This window comes from Arachis ipaensis, chromosome B9, assembly GCF_059453495.1.
Source record: "Arachis ipaensis isolate K30076 ecotype BB chromosome B9, ASM5945349v1, whole genome shotgun sequence".
Lineage (NCBI taxonomy): Eukaryota > Viridiplantae > Streptophyta > Magnoliopsida > Fabales > Fabaceae > Arachis > Arachis ipaensis.
In genome coordinates, this window is record NC_142444.1 from 16,278,937 (window position 1) to 16,291,176 (window position 12,240).

Sequence of the window (12,240 nt, forward strand, 5' to 3'; positions counted from 1 at the left end):
ATGAGAGAAAATAATGGCACATATATATAACCTCACATTTTCACAATAGTACATATTTTTAATTTAGTTTTACTACGATATAGGAGAAAAATGAGCAATACACTACTTTTTAGTATGTTTTAAATTTCGCTAGGGTATTAGATTTTATGTACTAAAAAAACAGTACTGAATTTGTGTGTGTATCATGACAGGATGTTATCATTTATTTGCTTTTTTTAAAACACACTAGTGTAAAAGACAGTCCAATATTTTCCATAAATCTGGTAGATTAACACGTTTTATAAACATTATAAAGAAGACATAAAATTTCGGTTTGTGATTATATGGTAAACATGAAATTTTTTTATTTTATTTTAGAAAAAAAATAAAAAGTCAGTTGAAATGATATTGTTTCAAGAATTGTCAACCAGAAAAAAATTTAATAAAATAAAAACAGTAAACCAACAAAAATACTCAGATTTTTATTTTATTTTTTATTTCAGAGTAGGTTGTGTGAATGTGAATGGCACATTATTCAATTATTCAATTTCTACATCAGATAACCCACTTTCTTATATAATGGATCTAAGGATCTAAGCACAAAGTATAGAATACGTTTATGCAACAACTCGTGTCAGATCCAAATTGACACGTATTTTTTGAAATTCTACCTTCTATTTGAGAACCATAAAGATTAACCAATGAGAGAGAATTTGGAGCTGTAATTTGAAACCAAGAGGGTGTAAGAGGAACAGAAAGTTTCACTTTACATAGAAATTCCTAGCTCTCATACTCAGGAATTGATTCTCCCAAAGAAGATGGTGATGCATCCAGCCTCGTTAAAACTTCGGGCATTCCAGAAGTATCCCTAATAATCTGCGTTTTAAAGAACTAAATGAATAAATAAAGCATAAACACTAAGATATATGCTAGATTTGATTTAATTGTAGGTCAATATGCCATTACATACATTACAGCTAAGTCTTGTTTTATTAGCTGGATTCAACTATATGAATAAAATGAAGACATAATTCCCTGTCATGAATCATATTTGTGCTTAAATTATTTAAACTTAAATCTCTTTTAAATTATTTCATCTCAAGTTCTCTTAGATTTTTCTTTACCACTAGTTACAAAACTAAGCATCATCTTATCCATCTGACAGAAGGTAGTTTTAAAGAAACACTAGAAACTAAAATACAACTATGTGAATCCTATTGTTTGTTTTTCTTCCATGTTGCATTCAAGACTCTACCTAATTTTACCAGAGATCTCCTGAAGAAAAACATATTCCAATCCAAATCACCCTCCAAAAGACTCAGGTTTTGAAGAATAAATTTGGTTTTGTATCAAATCTACCAAAGGTTTATATACTTGTAAAGAAGAAAATTAGAGAGGTACTACAGCAGCAAGAAAGATGCATATATGTTTATTAGCTGGGAAAATGCATGTAATAGGGTACCATGAGAGATCCTACGGAAGATATTGGGGAAGAAGGAAGGATGACATATTTTTATATAATTAAGAACATGTATGATGGGTTACAAGTTACAACTAGTATGAGAATCCAAGGTAGTTTAGCACAGGAATTTCCAAATGGTGTAGAATTACATCAAGGATGATCTTCAAGCCCATACATTTGCTCGCTATTCTTGGTGTTGTTTACTGAGCATATCCAATAACTCGTACCGTGATACATGAATTTTTTGATAATATTGTTCTTATAGGTGAATTAAGGAAAATTTTATATGATAAGTTAGATTTGTGGAGACAAAGTGTGAAAGTTAATGATTTACTCATAAGTCATAATAACACGAAGTAAATGGATGGTAAGTTTAACAAGGAATGGAGGAGCTCAAACATAAAACTGAAAATTGGAAAAAACATTATAGCACCAGTCAAGACTCAAGAGGTTTAAATATCTTGAATGTATTATTCAAGACAAAGGAGCACATAGATGATGATGTAACCTAAGTAGGTTAATCAAAGTAGCAGATTGTTTCGGATTTCGTATGCAACAAAAAAAAAAGTAGCTTCAAAGCTTATGGGTAAATTTTATCACACTATTGCTATATCAAACCATCTATGAAAAATAGTGTAGGACAACAAAGGGTAAATATGAACATAAGCTTAGTGTGGCTGCTATGAGGATGAGTACCTATACTCAAATGGACTGAAAAAGAGACAAAGTATATGAGAGGAAGTTAGAGTGACATCTATTGTGGAAAAGATATAGAATCTCGTCTTAAGTTGTTTGAACATTTAGAAGACCAATAGAATATACAGTCAGGACGGTAGATCATATGGGAGACAAACCTGATAAGGTGGTCAAGAGAGATCTAAATATAAATGCACTTACATCAGATATGATAAATGATAGGATGTTATGATGCCATTTGATTTATACAGTCAACTTCACTTAGTAAGACAAGGCTTTGTTGCTGCTGTTGGAATTTAAAAATACAAAAAATAATTATGTCCCAGTTTCATATTGAATCAACCTATCAGGTATAACATTGTCACATAGCCATGACAATCCGTGATTCTAGGTGCATGCATCAAACTTTGAGATGCCACATTTGATTCATCATTATTAATATTTCTAGTAGAAACAGCTGTTGAGACCATTTTTAAGGAGCTCAAACGCTGAAATTATCTAAACTTGATTCCTGAATAAGTATATACTAAAAACTTACAAGTATTTCCTCATCGAGATAAGATATCATGAAGAGTCTTTGAATGCTGTTACCTTCATAACACGAGCAAAGTTCAATGTTAATTTCATAACAAAGTTTTGCAAACGAAACTGAGTTTTACATTCGTAACATGCATATTATTGTCATATAAGTAAATCATTCCATTTCTTGGCTGGATTTCAGTTTCACAATGAAGTTTTTATAAAAAGTGCATATTGAATTCTTTATTACATGGCAATATAATAGAGAGGATTTCTTAGGGTATAAAAGAATTAGCAATAGCTTACTTAGAGGAACTTTTAGACCACTGGAAACAGCATCGCGTATAGGAACGGGAAGCTGTTGTACAGCATTAACTGCCTGCCCAAGTGCACCTTTAAGCTGTTCTGGAACTCTGTCTTCAATGATTGTTGGTGACACAAGAGTCCCCTCAACATACTCCTCTTTCATTCTAAGTGGCCCCTCCACAGATAACTTGGTTGAGATAATTAATTTGCTTTCTATCTAAAAGATTTTATCAGCAAGTTAACTGTGATTAAAACTAATTAATGATAATGCCTTAAATATATTCAACCTCAAGACAATTTTAAGAAATGTGGTACCGAGTTCAACAGGTTCATGTTTGCAGTAATGTTAGCATTTCCGTCCTTAATGAAGACATCCATCTTTGACAAACTAGCTATGCTTGAAGGAAAATTTCTGCCAAAACACAAAGCCCACAAGTGCATTAGAAACTCACCGGTGAAACAACCAAAATTTAGCGGGGTCTTCTTTAAAAATTAAAAATATCTTCTTATACTCGAAAGCACCCAACCCTCACAAATGCCAATCAGCTAAGAGATTACTCACTCAAATATTAATCGTGCAGCAAACAACCCTGGACTTCCGGAACCAAACCACTCAAAGTTCCATCGTCCTTCCAAAAAGGGTGACCTGTGGCACAAAATTGAATGAACATCTCATAAAGAAGTATAGACATGAGCATTCTTATTCACTAACGTGGTTGGACGGGGTGTCGGGTTGAGCCGCTCGAGACCAGTTATCCTTTCATTCACATCAATCCTTTGCATATCAGTTGTCTTCCCAGAGACCAGTGCCTCAAAACCTCCTGCATCTTTAAACTGAAATGGAATCTCCAAAATAAGTACTATTGAATCCAACTTCATGATTTGCATAACAAGATTATAGGTAAAAATCATAACAATATAGAAAAAAGCCAAATTCGAAAATGATTCCTCACAATGTTCAAGTTACAACCCCATACACTTTTTTTTTTGTTGTCTATATACTTCATACTTTTCCCTGTCTAACAGTACATGAAGCCTTAAAACAGTATAGCACTAAAAACATAATTAAGACTGTACTATGTCTTGGTCATTAAAAATAAAATGTGCTCTAAATTTCCACTAGTAGATCATATTTATGTCAAGATTTTCCCCTTTATGCATAAGCAGGCATGAAAGATAAAAAACACTAGAGTGTGTTCGGATGGAAAAATTAAAGGAAGAAAAGTAATGTTAGAGAGGGATTTTGGATATTAAAATTGTGAAATTTTAATTCTCAAAAAAAATAATAAAATCAACTATATATTTTATGAATAAAAGTAATCTAACTCTTTTATCCAACAAAGTATTTAAAAGTACAACTAACATAATTCAACCAAACAAAATATTATAAAATTAAAGTAAAAGAAAATGTAAAAATATCCCAACCAAACACACCCTAAAAGTCATGACAGCAACACAGCATTGCAGCAATGAAATCTGATAACGAACCTAGACAGCAATAAGAATGATTCATATTCCAATCAACTACCAACATAAATAGCAATCCTCCCTCCATTTTCATTAACAAAACAAAAAAAAGGGGGTAGTCAATCCAAGCAAAGTCATTAGCCACTGTTCTACATCAATTCTAACCCATACCCGTCATAAAGACAAATTACGATTTTTTTTCTTTAATTCTTCATTGAAAAACTTCAAAAGGAAAAACAGGTCCTCACATCCACTCAAATCCAAGCCCATTATCCAAAAAACACGAATAAATTTTGTTCCCGTGAGGGTCAAAACGACAGGGAAATTCCCAAAACGCATTCAAGCTCGGAACGAAAAAGAAACGGAAATTAAAGGAAAGAAGGTACCAATTGAAGATACTGACAGCGAGAAGAAGCGATTCTTTGGCTGAAAGGCGCTCCATTTCCTTGGCGTAAGCAGCAGGGGCACCCTGAACGGCTTGCTGAACCATTGCCCTGACGCACGTGCGCCTAACGTGGAGGCGACGCGCTTTAGTGCGTTGCGGAGGTGCTAGCGCGAGGAATGGAGACAGTGAAGAACTGAATTTGGAAGAAGAAGAAGAAGAAGGGATGGTGATTGAGGAAAGAGAGGTGTGTGAAGTAGCCATTGACATTGATGTAGTGATTTATTTGAATTTAATTTGAAAAAGAAGGGGGAAAGGACTAATTATGGTGGTAGTGGTTGATATTGAAGGAAGTTAAAAGAGACATGAGGTGGGAACTAAGAGGCTCCAGATTTAACAAGACACCGCTTCGCTGGTCAAGGGAGGAAGAAGAGGGGTGGACTGCGGAGTACGGAGTAGTGACTAGTGAGTGGAGGGCGTTTAATATTTGATTAATGAATAATTACAGTTTTTTTTTTTTTTAAGATAATAGGTTATATTTCATTAATTATTGAAAAATAAAATACAAAGATGTCTAAAAGCAGGACAACATAATAAAAGGTAGGAATTTTCCAAAACAATACATCGAAGATATTTATTCAACGGTGTATGGTCGAAAAACAAAGAAAAATCTTAAAGAAGAAAGAATGATAAATCAAATTGAATGAAACTAAGAGATTGCCTCACGGAGATGACGATCTAAATTGGAAGTTCTTTAGATTTTACGGAGCAACTTGACAAAGCTTGCTAGAATGGCAAACGGCATTAAAGTAGAACGTTCAAAAATTAACTGGTTGCGAGTTTTCCAACAATTCTAACAAATGATGGCAAGCAATTGAGGATTACGGTCAGCATTCTTCAACGGGTTAAGCATCTCTGTTGATGCAGTCCACCATGTCCAAAAGTCGTTAGGGCTCTGGGGGAAAGACAGTCACGAAGATAACTCTGAGATCATACTTCTTTGATTCTAGAGCAATTGATCAAACAATGAGTGATTGTTTCTGTTGCTTCATGACAGCAGGGGCATATTAACGATATAGATGGGATGCGGTGGTGAATTTGAGCAAGCACCGGAACTCGACTATGGAGAGCTTTCCAAATAAATAGCTTAATTTTGTGAGGCAAGTTCAACTTCCATAGATCAATTTACGGTTTTTTCTGTTGCATATAATTAGGGCAAAGTTCTAGAAGTGGATGGTGAAATAAATAGCCAATTCTGTAACCTGAAACTGTATCATATTGCTTGGATTTGATCAAATTCCATTGCAATTTGTTCCTATTCTGCTGAATTTTAACTGACAAAATCCTGTCTGTAACGTCTTGGGAAAATAATTCTTGAATGAGATTCTGATTCCAATTCATGTTTTCAGTAATTAGGTCTTTAACTCTTGGAACTAACTCAGAAATAGCCTGTCTATTTGGCATGTCAGAAATTATTAAAGGATACGGAGGAGGCAACCAATGATCGTCAAAGGTTCGAATATTCTCTCCAGTACCCACAGTCTAGTTAAGACCTTTTTTAACAATCTTTCAGCCATCCAATATGCTCCTCCATCTCCAAGAAGGTAAGACTCCAATTTCTGCAATTATAGCATTACCATTGCTAAAGTATTTACCTCTTACGATTTTGGATAATAGGGAAGTAGGCTGTGGTACGAGTCGCCAAAACTGTTTGCCTAAAAGCGCCAGATTTTGGATTCTGAATCTTTAAATCCAAGGCTTCCTTCTCTTCATGGGCGAGTCATAGTGTCCCAACTAATCCAACCCATCCGTCTTTCAGAACTTTTTTGTCCCCACCAGAACTAAAAAAGTAGAGAGTGAATTTCCGAAATTAAACCATCAGGCAACTTGAAGCAAGACAATGTATAAACAGGAATAGCTTCTTCTACTTCTTTAAGCAATACCTGTCTACTACCCGACGATAGAAGATTACGCTTCCACCCTTGGATTCTTTTCCGAACCTTCTCTTTGATCATACTAAAAGAAGTATTTTTTAATTTAGAGACTGTAGAAGGCAAACCAAGGTATATATCCTGGGCCCAATATGATTAATATTCATAGAGTTAGCCAGTAGTGTACGAGTAGTGGAGGGAGTGTTGTGGCTAAAGAATACAGCAGATTTATTAAGATATACCCTCTGGCCACTGATGCTTTCATAAGAATTCAATAAATGCAGGATGTTTGAACATGCTTCAGGATTATCCTTACAGAATAAGATGGAATCATCAGCAAAGAGGAGGTGGTTGACCTTGGGACATCGCCTATGTATCTGAAGACCCTGAATTAGTCTGTTTTGTTCTGCCTTGTGTATCAAGAAGGAGAGACCTTCTGCATAGAAAAAAAAAGATAGGGAGATAGAGGATCTCCTTGTCGAATACCTCTATTTGGTTTGAAGAAACCATAGGGTTGTCCTACCACAATGACAGAATAAGAAACAGTTGTCACTAATTCTCGAATCCACATGATCCACCGGGAGTCAAAACCAAACTTCTCTAATATAAACCAAAGAAAGTGTCATTCCACCCTATCATATGCCTTACTCATATCTAATTTTAGTGCCATTTTATTTTTGAGACACCTTTTTTTGTTCTTCAAGTAATGCATACACTCATGAGCAATTAAGATATTATCATAGATTAATCTGCCTTTAATAAAAGTACTCTGCGTAGGGTTAATTAGTCTATTCATCATACCCTGAAGTCTATGTACAAGTACTTTAGAGATAATCTTGTAAAAGACTGAGGATTAGTTTATTGGTCTTATTCGAGTCATATCTTTAGCATCAAATATCTTGGGAATAAGACAGATCTGAGTATGGTTAAAACTCTTCAAAATTCTGCCCCCTAAAAAGAAGCTCTTAACTGCTCAAAACACATCACCACTAAGTATGTTCCAGAAGTTTTGAAAAAATTTTGCTGTCATACCATCATCTCCTAGAGCACTTTGAGGATGAATGCTAAATGTTGCACGTTTCACTTCTTCCATAGTCACTAGTCTTTGAAGCCTACGGTTCATGTGAGCTGTAACCTTAGGTTCAAAATCAGTAAACAGAAGTTCAGGATTCTCATGACAAGTGGAGGAGAAGATGTCCTTGAAATAAGATTCAGCCACAGAAGCAATACCAGCATTTGAAGTAGCCACTTCACCATCACTGCTAGTTAGTTGCCAAATTTTATTCCTTCGAGTTCGATTTCTAAATTTCTGATGGAAGAAAGCTATATTTTGATCACCGGATTTGAGCCATTTGACTCTAGACATATCTTTCCAATAAGATTCCTCATTTTGCAATGCTTTCTCAAGTTTGTCCTCTATTTCTAAAATGATGCCGCCTTTGTGAATTCCTGCTAAACGAAGTTTCTCTAATTCAGACTGTAGTAAATCAATCTCCACATTCGAATTTAGATATATGTTCTTGCTGTCATCTGACAATACTTTATTTTTTGAGCTAGGATATACATGACAGAACCATCAATCTGTTCGTACCAAACCTCTCTAACAATCTGCCTTATTTCATCATTAGAACACCATCTTTCTTATAATTTGAATCACTGTTTAGATCTTCTAGTTCTCGAATTAGAGTCTAAGAGAAGAGGGGAGCGATCCAATCCTGATTCTTACAGTCTAAGAACTGATGCATTGGAATAGAGATGCTGCCAATCAACTCCTACCAGAAATTGGTCCAGTCTTTCCTATATCAACTCATCACCACTCCGCCTATTCGACCAAGTGAATGGTCTTCCGACCATACCAATATCAATCAGGGAATTATCATCAATAAAACTGTTAAAAGTTTCAATAGAAGAAGGAGATTTAACACCCCCACTTGCTTTCTTCAACTGATTAGAAATGACATTAAAATCACCCATTAACACAACCTTACCATCGAACTGTTGGGTGACTGAAGTTAATTCAGCAAACTGAGCCATTCTATGTTGATCATTTGAACTGAGATAAACACCTAGAACACCATAGGGATCATTAGAACCAGCTGTCAAAACTGATGCCGCAATGAAGAATCTACCATGCTGTAAAATCTAAACAGTGCAACCATCCCTCCATGCTATTGCTAAACCCCCAGATAATCCATCCGGATCCACAATAAACCATTCCTTGAAACCACAAGATATTAGTTTTCCTTCAACTTGTCGAGATTGATTTTTTGTTTCATAGATAAAACCAACTTCGGGGGAGTAGAATTTACAAATCCCTTTAAGATTGTGGATTGTCAGGGGTCTCCCCAAATCCCGACAATTCCACGAGAGAATATCATTGAGACAATATCATTGAGACAAATTTTCTTTGAAATATCTTTCGTAACGTTACCTCCACTCCTCCGTTTGAAACCTATCACAGACTTCTGGTAAGTTATTTCAGGTTTGATTTTTTATTCTCCTTTCTATGCTTGGACATGATGTTGTTATTGTGTTGGACATTATTCATGGAATAGGATATCTCCAATAAAGCATTAGAAGAAGAATTAGTATCAGTAGTCGTACCAGTGTTTTTTGATTCACCCTCATTTTCTACTCTAGAACTCGAATTAGCAGCACTTTTTTCATTATTCTGTTTTTTCTGATCATCTTACACACTCAATTTTGAGAAACTATCAAAAAGACAAGCAAGTGGAGATTTTTTCTTCGGTTGAGCTGGAACAGAACCATCCCGAGGTTGATTAGGATTGAAGGAAGCTCTCTTTTCAGTTAAACGCCTACCGACTTGATCTGCCTTAAGCCATTCACCAACTCTATCTTCCTTGATATTATTTTGGGCAGAATCATCAATAAAAAATTGGCAGTTCTTAGGTTCATTCCCCAATTTTGCACAATAAATACAGAAAACACCTATACGTTCATAGCGTACTCCAATTTCCAGCATTTTTTTATTAGGATCAAGCAATTTCAGTGCATCCCTCACTCTTTTATCACCGTTCAGTTTCACCTTAGCCTTCACTATGCGTATATCTTTGCCTCTAACTTCAAACAGAGCAACATCTTCAATTTAACCAAGTCTCCCACCCATTTTTTGGCCAACCTCAAGCGTATTGTATTGTTCAAATAATTCCCAAAATTGTGCCTATACAGGAAAAGAAGAGATGTGATTATCCTCCATGTTTACTGACTGCTTTCATCTACGAACGTGAAGAACAAAACTCTTGAATAACCAAGGCGAACCCCTCTCAATTCGAGTCACATCAAAGTCATTCTCAAAGAAAAATTGAAACTGGTTCCTGGATTTTTTGACTACTCTGAATCCTTCTGGTTTATTCCATATTGCATAGAGGGCTCTTTCCATGGTACCTACAGAAAAGATCCAATCTGAGAAAATCCTTCCAGAGAGGCTCTGTGGACAGGCTTGAATTCCTTCAGAAACATCTTCATCAGCTAAAACGATCAAATCATCCTCCTGATCACTGTCAATTATATGGGGGTTTTGAGTATCTGATTTGTTGCTCATGGTGTAGAAAAAATCAGAATTAGTATTTGATGATTCAGGAGATAAAAGATATATGGAATGAGTGAATTAGAAAACGGAGTGAATTAAAAGAGAAATCTAGCGTAGGGATGAATTAGGAGAGGAAACGAAAAATAGAGAACCAAGTGGGGGTGAATTAGAAACAGAAAGGAAATTAAGAGAAGAAAGTAGAAGAAGATGAAACAGACTTTGAGGAAGAAAAGACAAAGAAAGATGAAACCATGGAGGCGGCACAGTAAAACCCTAGCAGAGCGTGGACGAACCAAGGAGCGTTATGTGGTTGATAATAATTATTTAAAATATAGTTTACTAGGAATACTATTGGACTATCAAATTTATTATTTTTGATGATCAGAGTATCAATTAATCATTAATATTAAAAAATATAAGATAAAATATATCGTTAAACTATTAAATTAAAAAAATTAAATTAATAATTAAATAATTATAAAAAAATAAATTCTCATAACCTTTTATATATATAATTATTAGAGAGCATATAAAATTAAAAATAAAATATTATTTTCCAAAAAATTATGACATTAATAAAAATAACTTAAAAAATTGTGAAAGACAAATAATTTTTAAAAAACTAATAAGAACGTTTAGTTAAAAAAAATGACATGGCAAATTATTAAAATTCTTTAATTATTTGGCATTGATAATTATTTTAAAATTATACAACCTGAAAATAAATTTCCAAAACAAAAAATTAGAAATTCTAATTTTCCAATTATATGAAATTCTAAATTTATATCCTTTGCGATATCTACATACATGTTTCATTCGTCACTTGGTCTCCTCTCTCTCCATGATATTTAGTTAGTTACCGTAATCATATATCTGTTAGTAAAATAATATACTTTAAAAAATGTGTTTATGCAATTTAGAGGTAAATATCAAATCGGTCTCCAGCAGCTTCTGGCGTTGATAAAATGATATTTGACTTTTGTTATCAATAAAATAGTTCCTGAAAAATTTTAAAATTTGACAGAATCATCCAACCATAAAAAGATGATGTCACATGAACGGAAAACCCTGATATGACTATTGGAAGAGAGCTCCGATGATGGCAGAGAGTTTCAGCAACGTTTGCCAAAGTGGAAGGGGACGCAGCGGCGAAGTGCTGCCATGGCAGAGGGAACGCTTCTTCTTATTCTTCTCTGCCATGGCGGAAGGGGACACAGCGGCGAGGTGCTGCCATAGCAGAGGGGATGCAAAAGGGATGCAACGGCGTATTGAAGAAGAAGTAGCGAATACGAAAACGTGGCGAGGTACTGCCATGGTGAAAGGAGATGTAGCGGCGTGTTGAACAAGAAGTGGCGAACACAAAAAACACGGTGTGGCATGATGGTCTTCTTCAGTTGCCATGGCAGAAGGGAATGCAGCGGCGTGAAGAAGAAGGAGGTCACTGGAAATGTCGCAGGAGCTCTCTGCCATCATCAGAGCTCTCTTCCAACGGCCACATCAGCGTTTTGCGTTTTTTGTTCACTGTAACATCATCATTTTCACGATTGGATGATTTTGTCAAATTTTAAAATCTTTTTAGGGCTATTTTGTCAATAACAAAAATCAGGTACTATTTTGTTAGTGTCAAAATCTTTCGAGTACTGATTTGGTATTTACCTCTACAATTTATTAACAAATATATATGACTCTTACTAGAATTCTTTTAATAAAAAAAATATTATATTAAAACAAATCTCAATAAAAATAATAAGTTTCACAAATGTTATCAATATAATTTTTATTTAAAAAATAATTACTAATTGATATATATTATTTTTATCTCTAATATTTATATTTTATTTTTATTTTATTATTAACATTTAATTTTAATTTTACGTATATTTGTTTCGATATGTTTCAATTATATCACGAGTTAACATATGTGACAATCTTATGTTGATGTGTCACT

General features: G+C 34.5%; 1 protein-coding gene across 2 annotated transcripts; it reads right to left on the minus strand.

The window, feature by feature from the left end:
• Positions 1 to 488: 488 nt before the first annotated feature.
• Positions 489 to 5,280, minus strand: LOC107617333 (putative plastid-lipid-associated protein 13, chloroplastic). Of its 2 annotated transcripts, none has more exons than XM_016319075.3 (7): positions 4,833 to 5,280; positions 3,675 to 3,796; positions 3,525 to 3,608; positions 3,278 to 3,374; positions 2,963 to 3,179; positions 2,676 to 2,728; positions 489 to 855 (listed from the first exon to the last, which is right to left on the minus strand). In XM_016319075.3, the coding sequence occupies exons 1-7, from the start codon at positions 5,079 to 5,081 to the stop codon at positions 760 to 762; spliced, it is 918 nt and encodes a 305-aa protein (XP_016174561.1). In that variant the 5' UTR covers positions 5,082 to 5,280; the 3' UTR covers positions 489 to 759. The 2 variants fall into 2 exon arrangements, with proteins under 2 accessions (XP_016174561.1, XP_020966508.1); XM_021110849.2 differs by having other exon boundaries at positions 4,816 to 4,954.
• Positions 5,281 to 12,240: the final 6,960 nt, after the last annotated feature.